The sequence below is a fragment of the Gracilinanus agilis genome, chromosome 4 (genome assembly GCF_016433145.1).
Source record: "Gracilinanus agilis isolate LMUSP501 chromosome 4, AgileGrace, whole genome shotgun sequence".
Taxonomy (NCBI): domain Eukaryota; kingdom Metazoa; phylum Chordata; class Mammalia; order Didelphimorphia; family Didelphidae; genus Gracilinanus; species Gracilinanus agilis.
In genome coordinates, this window is record NC_058133.1 from 123,150,696 (window position 1) to 123,164,944 (window position 14,249).

The 14,249-nt window shown below is 34.3% G+C and overlaps 1 protein-coding gene across 1 annotated transcript in view; it reads right to left on the reverse strand.

Annotated features, from left to right (window-relative positions):
* USH2A (usherin) overlaps window positions 1-14,249 on the reverse strand; it is a 1,059,501-nt gene that overhangs the window by 608,520 nt on the left and 436,732 nt on the right. The window contains exons 30-31 of the mRNA XM_044674959.1: window positions 8,818-8,931; window positions 6,730-6,891 (exon numbers count right to left, since the gene is read on the reverse strand). Of these exons, the coding sequence (XP_044530894.1) occupies window positions 6,730-6,891; window positions 8,818-8,931 (276 nt within the window). The remainder of the gene's footprint in view (window positions 1-6,729; window positions 6,892-8,817; window positions 8,932-14,249) is intronic.

The following is a 14,249-nucleotide window of genomic DNA, read 5'->3' on the forward strand; positions in this document are numbered from 1 at the left end:
CTAGCCTTTCCCCCATTCTCCTTATAATGCCATCTCTTTGACCATTGCATTAAAGAATATATCAGTTCAAATGTATAACTAAATGTTATAATAAATACATGTTGGAGAACACAAACTCTGTCTTTGTCTGTCTCTGTCTTTCTGACTATCTGTTTTTAAATATATATGTATATGTGTGTGTGTGTGAATATATATATATATATATATATATATATCATAAGTTTTTAGACTTCAATGGAATCTAGGGGTTATCTATTTTACCCAATTCCAAGACTGTTTCTACAATATTTTAAAGGATCAATCGTCCTTTAACTGGTATTTCCATAAATGAGGTCCATCACTACTTCAAGTGGGAAGTCCATTCATTGTTAGACAACCTCAACTGTTTGAACGTTTTTCCTTATGTTAAGTCAAACTATCTATTTTTTACTTTATACCAACTTGCCCCTGTTTCTGTCCCTTGAAGTATCACGTAAGTACCATTGATTTTATGTTGTAAATTTACTCATGTTTATAACTCTAAATCAGTGATTCCCAAAGTGGGCATCACCACCCCCTGGTGGGTGCTGCAGTGATCCAGGGAGGTGGTGATGGCCACAGGTGCATTTATCTTTCCTATTAATTGCTATTAAAATAAAAATAATTAATTTCCAGGGGGGTAAGTAATATTTTTTCTGGAAAGGGGGTGGTAGGCCAAAAAATTTTGGGAACCACTGCTCTAAATGATCCCTTCGTTTCTCTCCTTAGCATCATTCCCCTTTAATCCAAAAGCTATTCTTTAAGGTTTTATCCTTAAGTTTACAGTTCATTGTCTAATTTGTTCTTTTTCTACTCCCTAGTCTCAGTTTAAAAACTATTTCCACAGTTGCACAAAATTACTTACAGCAGATCTTTTTGTGTTAGCAGAGAATTGGAAAATGAAGAAATGTCCATCAACTGGGGAATGGCTGTACAAACAGTGGAAGCATCAATAATGTGCAATGATCAACTGTGAATGATAATAATTATCAGTAATGCAGGGATTCAAGATAACACCAAGGGATTCAAAATGAAAAAGGCTATCCACTGCTATAGAAGGAACTGATGGAGTTTGAATATAGATTGAAGCATACCATTTTTCACTTTATTTCCTTTATGAGTTCTTTTCTTGTATAAGTGATATGTATCTTCTTCACAACATGATGAACATAGAAAAATGTATTGTATAACAACACATGCATAACCTATATCATATTACTTGCCCTCTTGGGGAAAGAGTAGGGGAGGGAGAGAAAGTGAACATGAATCACAAAATGCAGAAAATGATTATTAAAAATTATATCTTCATGTAACTGGTGGGGATACCTATACCCATGAAAGTTCTTCTTACTACCTCTTCATCTTTGAATAAGTTGTCTTTTCCCATGTGGGCCCCTAAGTTAGACTATCTGGTTAAAATTATAGTTACTTTCCTCCTCAACTCAGTTGGTCTTCTATACTTTTTTCTTCTATCTCCTTATTTTATTTTGACATAGAGTACCAAAATAGCTGTCCCTAGCTTCTTTGCTTTCTAAATTTCCTGTCTTCCCATGTTTTCCTAGAACTATTTGTTTCTTTCAACAACTCTCCTCAGGAATACCCTAATCTGGTACGCCAGATAAGGATTCCCTACTCATCACAAATTTATCATCCATTATCTGCTGTTATTTTATAATGTTCCTATTCAAAAATTCAGAATGTTCATGCTATGGGAATGCTAAATTCCTTCCTACTTTGAAAAGTTCCAAGAGATTTACAACATTTAAAAATATTTATGAAGCCACAGTGATATTTTAATGTGGACATATCTACTGCCTCTTTTCTGCAGATAGTTCCTCAATTTGTGATTGCTTTTTAGGTAAAGAGATATTTCCCATTATATAAAACATATAAATTAATACTTTGTTTTAATAAACCACTATATCACTGAAGTTCACTGTCATTATATATTTAAACCATACTTTGGTCTTATTTTCTATGAGCTAAAGAATCCAATTTTGTGGGTCTTATTTTCTAGTCATTGATAATTTTCATTGGTCTCTGAATCTAATTCAGGACTCATAAATCCTTCATAAAATTAACAACCCCCAATTAGCTATGATACTAGTGTAGGGCCTGACCAGTGTTCATTGAGTAGGAGGATTATGTCACAGTCCTTACATCTTCTAATTCTGCTAGCATTAGCCTTTCCACTAAAAAGCTACATGCAGAATTCCTATTCAATATGTATTTCACTTTGCTTTTAGTATCTTTCAATGTCACATTTGTTCATAACCTATATCCTACATTTTGTATAGATATAATTTGTCTTCTGTAATTATACTACTTTGGACTAGTCCCTATTGGACTTTATTATATTTTAAAATGGGACATTTATCAAACTTATCAAGGTCAATTTGAATTCTAATTTGATGATCCCTGTAAACAGCCAGTTGGTCACTAGGCCAAAGCAGGTAATGACTTCTATCAGGAAAATGGCAGAGTCGAGTCCTTTCAATCATTTTCTGACCTGTGTGCTTCAAGATGGTTTGAAAAACTGGTCAGATAAAATGAGAAATATATATATACATATATATATATATATTTAACTCATAAGATTACTATAAAAATGACTTATGTCCTTCCCTTCAGTGTTATCAGTATTATGAAGGATGTTCTCTTTGTAGCATCCACATTTAATAGTAAACTTATTGAAAACGGAAGAGAAAATACCAAGCATATTCCCAGCTGTGGAAATTTTAGAGATTTGTGGCATTCTTTGGTATGTCATATGGGATTTGGAGAATGGAAGATAGAATTAGTGAATGAGTAACAGCCATAAAATTATTATGATTCTTCCTACCTAGAAAAGAGAGAGGTCTCCTTAAGGCTCTAAGACATATACCAAAACCTTCCTGGGCACTTTCATCCTAGTGCTGAAGAAACGGAAACATGCAAATTTCTGACATAAAAGCCTATTCCATATGAAGAATCTAAATTATGAAAAATCCAGAGAGAACAGAGGGATTCAATTTAATCCTACAGATAGATATTAAGAAAGGAAATGCTCGAAGTGGTGGGAATACAAAGGCAGAAAAATATCACTCTGCACTCAAGGAATTTTCCATCTACTGAGGGTAGACAACATGTACAGGAGGAATTCAATGAGGAGGAAAAGGGTGCTAATAAGCTGAAAGATTGGAGAGGAAGTATGCATTGTTTAAGGCTTTGCGTAGGACCTGAGCCAAGTCTTCAAAGAAACTTAGGGAATCTAAGAAGTGGAAGAGAATAGTGACAGCATTCCAAGATTGGGATATGGGAAAGCACAAAAACAGGAAATGGCATGTTAAGTTCTAGGATCCCACTGAAGATGCTTTACTACTGAAGAAACGTTTATGTATTTTTATTCCTATTCCACACGTTCTGATGCAGTTATATATAGATGAAATTCTAGGGAGTTCTAAGATTCTATCCTTTATAGAGGTTAGTGGCAGATCCACATAATTAATTTGAGATATTTTTATTTTCTGAGTTTTATTAGAAATTACAAAACCAATTAATTGTCCATACTCATTCAATATTTAAAATAATTTAAATATGATATAGTGATTCTTATTGAATATAGATTTTGAGGTCTTAAAAGTGTAAGTTTTAGAGAGTTGGACTATATTATCTCTAAGGTATCTCCCTGTTAATAGGTTTTATACATCTATACTTCCTCAAGCCAATATTAAATGTCTTGACCTGGCAATATATATGTATAGAGAGAAGAAGAAGAAGAAAGAAGGAGAAAGAAGAAGAAAGAAGAAGGAAGAAGAAGAAGAAGAAGAAGAAGAAGAAGAAGAAGAAGAAGAAGAAGAAGAAGAAGAAGAAGAAGAAGAAGAAGAAGAGAGGAGATGTATTATTTAATATTAAAGGATTGTAATTGTTATAACTAGTTTGAAGGTCAAAGTTGAAGATTGATCAAAGAGAAATGGAGAGACACATAAATGACAAGAGTAGGCTGTAATACCTTATATAGGAAAAGTGGTGTGTGTAAAGGATATCTTTAGAGAAATGAATGAGTGGAAAAAAAAGATGGTGTCATGACAAAGTGAGAATGAGTAAGTGAATGAATGAACAAGCATTTAATAAGCATTCAATATTTACAATATAGTGCAAACATTGGCTAATAGAATAGCTGAACATTTATAAAGAACTCAAAGATTTACAAAGGCCTTTACCAACATCATCTCATTGATTCTCATAATAGCCCTAAGGCAGTGATGGGCAAACCACCAGATGGGGGGGCCTGAAATGTTCTATCCTACCCCGGGATATTATTCCTAATCTGACGAATACAAAGAGTAGGATACAATACAATGAAACTTTGAAAGAGTTATCTTAGAAACAGACTGAAAGATGAGCATTTCCTTTCCTTTGGCCCCCTCTTTATAAAGTTTGCCCATCACTGCACTTGCTATTATTATCACAATTTTATAGATAAAGAAACTGGGATTTAAGATAACTGAATAATATCACACTGCCAGTAAGAATCTGAGGTGGAAATTAAAGTCATATCTTCCCAATATGAAGCTCAGTATTCTAGCCACTATACCATATTTCCTTTCTGTGGACTGTTGTGTGCTGTAATCATATTCATGCAATGTCATATATTATTGTTGTTATTTTGTGTACAGCATTCTTCTCATATTGTTCACTTCTCATTTTGTATCACTTCATATAAGCCTATCCAAGATTTTTTTTTTGTGATCATCTTGTTAGTCTTTTCTCATGATACAATAGTACTCCATTACAAACATATACCACAACTTCTTCAGCCATTCCTCAATTGATGAACATCCCTTCAGTTTCCAGTTCTTTGCCACCACAAAAAGAGCTGCTCCCAATATTTTAGCACTTGTAATTTCTTTTCCTTTTTACTTGATCACCTTAGGAAATAAATCTAATAGTGGCATTGCTGGATCAAAAGAATAAATACACAGTTTTTATAATTCTTGAGTATAATTCTAGATTGTTCTCCAACATGGTTGGATCAGTTTCCACTGCCATCAAAAAAAATTGTGTCCCACATTTCACCCCATTTCCTTCAACATTTATCATTTTGCTCTTTTATCATCTTAGTCAATCTGATAGATGATATCTGAATTGTTTTGAATTGCATTTTAATCAATTATGGTTGAAGAGCATTTTTATATATAGCTTTAATTTCTTCATCTAAAAATGCTTTGTATTTTTTTAAATTTGACTCATTTTTCTATGTATTTGAGAAAGGAGGCCTTTTCAGAACCAGATCTAGTTCTGGCTAAATGTTGAGATCTTGACATAGTCAGTTAATTTTGATGTGTCACAATTTTATCAACAGTAAAATTGGACTAATAATGTCCATCCTCTCTAGACTTTGCAGCATTCTGAGAGAACTGAATATTTTTACGTTCTCAAAGCACTGTCTTCTCTACCACTCTGGGAGGTAGGAAGTGCAAATTATTAATGCCCCATTTTATATATGAATAAATAGAATCTCAGATTGTCTGACCCAAGATTAAACAACGGATAAGGTTTTGAAATATTATTCAATGCCCAATCAAGGATATTCATTTAATGTACTAATACCCATCCTCTTTACTCAAGAGCCAAAATCAAATACATTTTATAGAAACATTGCCTGTAAGCTATATGGAAGTCACTTAAAAATATAAAATATCCTACATATGCTAAGATACCATTGTAAACTTATTATGGATTATATTTTTTAAAATTAATTAGAATCATTTAACTTTGGCTCCTTTTTATATATTCAGGCTAGCATTATTTTTATATTACATAATGGGTATTATATTTCTTTTCAGTACTGTAATTCAGACTTTTTACTATGTCCTACTGTCCAATATAGTCATTATCCCACATTGGTTGAGGTTTTAATGTAGTACAACTGGAATTTTTCTTCTTCTAAAAAAATGTCATGGATCTCATTTTCAGGCTTATAATGATTCTTGAAGCTGTTGAATCAAAGAGCTTAAGGTTCTCAGTATTCATCATATAACCAAATTTAAATCCAAAACAATGAGAAAAGGGACAATGTATGATGAAGCATAGTAACAGGATGGTTTATAGAAAAGAAGGGAGAAGCAAGTAGGAAACATTAAAGAGAAAGCTTGGGGGTGGCAAAGAAGCATTATCATATATATGCTTAATATAGCTTCTTATTCCAAAAGAAGTCATAACTTTAATGGACGTTAAGCGTCTTTAGAGTATTCTTTTGTTTTTGTCTAAGTATTTCTACCTCTTAGAACGTTGTCTTGAACATAATGTTTAACATCAGTTTAAATGAAATTAAATTTAGATTTTAATTGATAGTCAAGAAGTCCCAAGTTCAGATTCAGTTTTCAGAAACTACGTGATCCTAGGCAAGTCACTTAACCTTTCTATGCCTCAGTTTTCTCATCTATAATATGATGATAAGAACCTACCTCTCAAGGCTGTCTCAAGAATAAAATATGATAATATTTTTAAACATTTTGAAACTTTAAAGTGCTACTTAAATGCTAGCAATTATCATGTGTATAACAGCAATTAGACTAATTCAACAAGAGGCAAAAGTATACAAAGGTGTTTCAATCATGACTGAGGAGGAACAAACTCTTAAAGAGTCTGAAACTCAGAGTATGACAAAGGGAGAACTCAGTGATAAGACATACCAGCAAACACAAAGGGGGGGGAAAGCCAACTTACCAGTCACAGTGTAGTTTTCTCTAGATCCAGTGTAGATTAAGGTGTCATCCATATATAATGAGTACTGAGTTATAATACCATTTGCTTTTTTGGGTGGATTCCATAATAGTAACAAAGTGTTGGGCAGACAGTTGGCTAATGGTGGCTGAACCTCTTCTGGTGCTAGAAAAATAGATTTATGGAGTCTTACTTGATTTTAGATTTTCAAATTCAAATTTTGCAGATGCAAACCAATTAATCAATGAGGAAACCTGAGACTGTTTTCATGGAAATGTTCCTGCCTACTGGGCAGCCTGTCAGTAACAGTTTTAGTAACAATGCTAATAACTGCCTTGAACTGATGAGCATGTTCATTGGGAATGCCTAGGCAGAGCTTTCCCTGGCTCGGCTGATGGGCACGTTCTGACTTCCACAAAACATTCATTAAAGAGTAATCTTTGCCCGTTGTGCTCATTAAAGCAAGGTAAATAGATCCAATTCCTTCCCTCTAGCAACTTATAATCTAAGAAAACACCGATATAAATTATTAAGAAAGGACAAAGAGTCTTACAGACAACCACAGACATATTGGACAAATGTAAACATAAAATAAGTAATGATATACACAATTTACATTATGTATAAGCAAAGAAAGTGCCAGTGTATTTTTTTAGTAGGAAGTAAAAATGGAGTTACAGGAATTATCTGTTCAAATAAAACAAATCATCATCTCTCATTCAGTTACTGGGGAGGACTTCATGAATTGGTAGAATCTGAGGAGGTTTTTGAATCATTTTTACTGAGGAGGAACAAACTCTTAAGAGTCAGGGTCTGGACTCAGGAAGTAGACAGAGGGGAAAACTCAGAAGTAGTGGTGAAGGATACTGAGATAAATGCTTGGAAGTACAGGAAGTGGTGATCTTAATGAGAACGAAAAGGTAAAATGATATCACCCCAAGTGGATTGTTGATAGACCTTGTAAGAGAGGGTAAGGGCAATGAGATGAGAGCACAGGGCTTCAACTAAGATAGTTGCATGACCAAAAGGTTGTGTGAAAAAGACAACCTTGGAAGAAATGACATTTTATTGAAAAGATGAAGGTCTGGTAACTAAGAAAGTTACTTGAGTCAAACTACAAAGTCATAAAGAGCATTGCAGAAAATTCAGTCCTCTAAGCCAGTTTCCTCTATTGCACTCGCACTCTTGCATGCTTTAGTTTCCTCCATGCTTTAGATAGCTGGATGCTTTCTCTATAATCAGAGACTCTGCATTTTCATCAAGTGTTTTACATATGTTATCTCATCTGCAGAATTCTCTTCTTCCTAATGCTTTGAAATCTTTTGAACAATTTTTAAAACAGACAGCCCAAGAAATCAACATTTCTGATTCTCAAGAGGGAGATATTACATAACAATGCTTCAAATCATTTGAGAGTCTTTCCTTGCATGCTGGTGGTTGAGTAAAGCTTTAACTATCAAGTTATAAAATGCATTCTCTTCCTTGCTGCCTTCTTAATGTAAGCTTTTCAAAACCTTAATTTATGCCTACAATTTGTAAGTTCCAAGTACAACAAAAGTGAGACCTAAGAAAAGACGAAGGAACCCGAGCAGTGACTAATAAATGGCTCAATTGGCATTTGGAGGTTCCATCATACTGAAATAATTGTTGCCTGTGCTGGTGTTTAGCAGTTAAAAGAGACCATGGAAATCAACCGTTTGATTCTCAATTTCATACTGTACCATACAATCAATTCTCTTTAGTCAGACTGTCTCTAGATTTACTTCTGAGCCATAGTAAAATGAGGAAGCTTTCATTAATCTTTCAGATGCTTCATATTAATGACAAGGCTCTTGCATGAACAATGTAACAGCAATTAAAAAGCCCATTAATCTGCATTACAGCTATTAAAGATGCATGTCATTAAAGGGTATGGAGTTTGATTCATTTTCGCACCCCCCAAAAAAATGGAGCAATTATGGTCTGGCAATGCACTTTGTCATCAAATTAGGTTGGGGTTTTCCAGCAAATGGCTTTGCAGCATTTAGCTCTTCTCCTATTTTATTATTCATGACTGAAATGTGGAAGTCAAGACCTTTGAAATTACTTTACCTTCTTGTGGAGTGGAGATGTTCAATGCCTGTGTGCTCTCAGTACAACCAGCCAAAGTACAGGCAGTTAGGGTTACGGCATAGTTTTTGAAGGGTAGCAAGCCTGTCAATATGCCTATAATATAAAAAGGAAGGCTTTACATGTTTATATATAAGCAAATGTGCTCACAAATATTCAACAAGGAGGGAGAAGGAGCTATCCACTTCTTCTACCCATTCCCCTATCTGTGTACTTGCTGCCTGAGGAGTAGAATGCGAGAAAGGAAACATTCTGTGGTTGATTTGTTCTACCTTTTTCATAAGGTGATTCTAAACTGAGGCCATCCTAATGTACCCTTAGTGTTTTCAGTATTATACAGAGCAGAGATATTAAAAAGATGTCTGTGAATATGTAAACAGTTATAGCTAAGTGAATGTGAACTAATAAAGATAAATAATTAGTAAATTAATCAAGTATATTCCTATTTATATTTCTAGTGGTCAAAATTTTTTAAATGAAGAATTTCTGCATAATTTTTTATTTTAAAAAAATGCAGTGGGGACAGCTAGGTAGCTCAGTAGATTGACAGTCAAGCCTAGAGATGAGATGTCCTAGGTTCAAATCTGACCTCTGACACTTCCTAGCTATGTGACCCATGACAGGTCATTTAACTCCCTTTGCCTAGCCCTTACTGACCTTCTGCCTTGGAACAAATACATAGTGTTGGTTCTAAAATGGAAGGTACGTTAAAAAATGCAGCAATTAACATGCTTACTGAAGTTCAATATAAGGGATGGGATACATATTCAAGATAAGGGGCACCACAATTCTCTCAAACACCCAGTTTTACAATTTCAGCATCAGCAGTGACTTTACTCAGTCCCCATTACCCGTTAAGTCATTAAGTCCAATTAATTCTACCATCAACACCTCTTCATAAAATACAGACATGCTACTATTGTTCCTTAAAAAATATTCATCACAGTGGACTTTTTTAATGGAAAATTTCACTACTTAATTAGCTATAGTTTTATAGTACATTGTGAGAAGTGAAGATAAAGTCAATCTTCTAGTCAAGTTGTGGATGAGTTTGGCCATTATTTCTGCCACTTTGACAACTGACTGGATTTGGAATCAAAAGTTCTAGATTTTAGTCTTGACTCTGTTGCTGAAAATGTGAACCTGAGCAAGTCATGTAGCCTGAGTTTGTTTCCTTATTGGTAAAATAAGGATAACAGTTATGACGTATCTATCTCACAGGCTTGTTATAAAGATTTAATATAGTAATTTATGTCAAGGAATTTGTAACCATAAAGTTCTTTATAAATGCAAGCTATTTTTAACATGAGAGATGAGGGGGATTGTTGTTGTCATTGTTCAGTCATTTCACTGTGTCTGATTTCATAACCCCTTTTGGATATTCTTGACAAAAAATATTGGATTCCTTTTCCATTTCCTTCTCCAGCTCAGTTTTATATGAAGTAAAGGCAGTAAGGTTAAGTGACTTGTCCAGGGTCACACTGTTAGTAAGCATCTGAGGTAGAACTTGAATTCAAATCTTCCTGACTCCAGACCTGCACTTTATCCACTGTGCCAACTAGATACTCATGATGAGTTTGGAAGAGTTCAAATATTAAGACTTTTAACAAATATAACAAGTTGCTGGGCAGTAGTATGATATACTGAATGGAGCTCATAGGAACCCTGGGTTCCTACTTTAGCACAGTATCTTTAGTAGGTGTGTCATAAAAGAGAAAACACTTAATGTCAATGAGACTTAGTTTCTTTGTAAAATAAAATGATTAGAATAGATAATCTCTAGAGTGCCTGCCATATTTAATATTCAATGATACTAATAGATGCATGACTTAGGTAAAGGTTTTTGGCATTTTATCTTCCCCTTTTGATCCCTTTCTAGTGCTATCTCTGGGGTATTCAGTGCCATCATTCTGTCAACCCCAGCATTTCACAATAGTGGGGTTTATTCACCAAAATCATTCTCACATTTCTTCAATGCTCTTCTTTTAGCAAAATTTTGTAGAGAAAAGAAGGCAGGTAAAGTAGTTTACTTTAGGGTTGCTGAAATCAACCTCTAATATCTTCTGAAATTTTTTTCTTCTCTTGATTTTCCCCTGCCTTTTGTTTTTATTGGGAATGCCAGATCCTTTCTTATTTTCTCCTATTATCTTCTCTATTCTCCTCATCTATCAATCCCTTTCTTGTCTTAATTATCTCCTTACCTATCTCAAAATCCATAGCCAGTCATTTTTATGATGCTCTGGCTCACTCTAAAGCTCACTGCCCCCTTGACTTCTTCAATGCCTAACTTGGCAATCCTTTATCTGGGTAACTTCCAAGAACTGCTCTCTCTATTTCCACTCTCTGCTATCAAGGAATGTTGGAGAAAGCCACCATACTAAGTTAATTGAGTCCATTCCTATTCTTTAACCTCAGCTTTATTACTGCCTGATAATATTTTCATGCATCTCTTGCTGATTCTCTATCTTCCCACCAGAGTTTCTGCTCCAAATATTTTACATCTTGATGCTCCTATCATAGTATCCTGACATCCCAAAATATTATCATTCTTTCTATTTTAGTAAAACAGTAACCATACTGGGGCATTTGGTCACAACCCAGTTTTGTATTCACACCAAATTACACCTTAAAGTAACTACTTTATTATGTTATGCCTCATAATAATTTCATGGGTTTTGTTACTAACAACATCCCTGCATAATGCTTTGTTTTCCTCTCTGGCGGTTTGTTCAGTTTTGCTAAGAAACATGTTCAGATCTTCAATACTGTAAAAGGCAAAAAACAACAACCACAACAACAACCCTTTCGCTCAACCCTTCTACTCATGAAAGTTATTGTTTTCTCTTTTTTTTTCTGCCAAACTTTTTGAAACAATAGCCAATACACACTGCCTCTGTTTCCTCCATATTGATTCACTCTTTAAGGCTTTGTAATCTGGCTTCTACAATAGTAATGTGGGGTACTGAATATGTAACTCTTTTCAGAACCAGGAGGATCTGGATTCCAGTGCTATTTCTAACACATACAAGCTGTATGAACCAAGCAAGTCACATAGCATTTAAATACCCTGGACAACTAAGATTTTCAACTTAGAAATTACTTTTTTGCTGGTTTAGAAGTTCCTTAATGTGACCTTCATATAATGATGAATTAGAGCTGTGTGGTCTAGCCATTTTAGAAAGCAATCTGTAATTATGACTCAGAAAATCACTAAAATATGTATAAACTTTCAATATCTTACCAGGTTTATACCCCAAAGAGATCAAAAAGGAAAATATTTAAATATGTAAATAAATATTTATAGAAGCTTTTTCGTAATAGCCCAAAATTAGGAATTAAGATGGTAGCCACCTGTAATGATTAGCACTTAGTAATACTTTAAGGTTTCCAAAGCACAAGAGAGAAAGAGAGATAAATGGATGGAGATTAATGGATAGATGGATAATCTCATTTTGCCTTCATTACCACCCTGTGAGAAGGGTGCTATTATTATTCCTATTTTACAGATGAGGAAACTGAGGTTGAGCTAGTGAGTTTATGAGGAAGTAGTCCAACTTACGTCTTCCTGATTCCAAGGTCCACACACTATACATTGCACTACCTACTTTCCTCACTACTTATTAGGGAATGAATATTTATTTATATGTTATATACATTTAATGGAATATTATTATACCATAAAAATAATGAAATGGACAGTTTCAGGGAAACTAAGAAGAACTCTATGAACTGATGCAGAATGATGTGATCAGAACTAAGAGAATAATTTATACAATGATTAACAATATTATGAAGAAAATTTTACAAACTTTAGAATTCTAATAATGCAAAGAAAAAACATGATTCCAAAGAACTGAACATGCAATATACTGCACACCTAATAGGGATGTGATAGAGTACAAATGCAGAGAAAGATATACATTTTTGGATAATTACAATTTGGCAATTTATTTTGCTAGACTATGCCCATTTGTTATATTAGTAAATTGTACAACTGGGAGCAGGGATAATTGAAGGGTAAGATTACAAAGACTATAAAATAAAAATAAATAAAACTAAATATATACATATTTGTATACATTTAAAAAAAGAAATAATAGATCTATTGGTTTTGAAATAGGGCTTCTACCACACCTTTCCCACTTTTGTTGTTATTCAATCATGTCTAACTCTTAGGGACTCAGTAAACCATAGCAGGCTAATACTGCATGAAATTTTCTTAGCAAAGTTATTACAGTGGTTTGCCATTTCTTTCTCCAGCTGATTAAGGCAAATGGAGATTAAGTAACTTGCCCTGGGTCACATATCTAATAAGTATCCAAGGTAGATTTTGAACTCAAGACTTCCTGACTCCAGACCCAGCATTCTATCCACTGAGCTACCTATCTGCTTCTTCTTCCCCATTGCCATGTAACAGAATTATCTCCTAAATTATCATTGATTTCTAAGTGCTAAATCTAATAACCTTTTCTCAGGCTTCATGTCCTTTGACTTCTTTGTAATAATTGACTATTTTTTTAAACCCTTAACTTCTGTGTATTGGCTTATAGGTGGAAGAGTGGTAAGGGTGGGCAATGCGGGTCAAGTGACTTGCCCATGGTCACACAGCTGGGAAGTGTCTGAGGCCAGATTTGAACCTAGGACCTCCCATCTCTAGGCCTGACTCTCAATCCACTGAGCTACCCAGCTGCCCCTAATTGACTATTTTTAAGAATTTTTTTAAGACCTTTCTTCCCTTGGCTTTCATGACAATGCCTTAACTTAGTTCTTATCTTTCTGACTGTTCCATAGCTTTCTCCATTCTCCACCTCTTCTTCCAAATCCTTAAATATCTGTGTCCCTCAAGATTTTACCCTTAACCTCTTCTCATCTCTTCTACATAGTATCCCTCAGCAATGTCAGTTGTTTCAATGATTTTGCTATCATCTACTTGCAGATGATTCATACATTTGGATCATTATCTATGGCCCCTTTACTGACTCCAGTACTCCATTTCCAAACACTAAACATTTCTATAGAAATAATTTTAAAATTCACATTCAGCATATCTATAAATGAAATGGTCTTCACTCTTCTCCCACTGAATACCCGTTCTTATTGCTTACTTTCCTATTTTCTCTTCTGATTCATTCATTTACCTAGGTTGGAATCTAAGAATCATCTTTTATTCCATCTTTTCCTTGGCCTCCATATCCCACCAATCATCATATCCAAGTGACTCTATTCCTGAAATTTCTCTGTCACTTAAAACTTCTTTGACAATCCTATTATTGACAAACTACTGGAAGCATCTATTAAGTTTTCCTAGACTATTGCACAATAGTCCCCTCCACTCTATCCTTACTTTAATGCCTTTGATATAGAGCAAACCAATAAAGTTTCATAGAATCATGGAATCTCAGAGTTAGAAGATT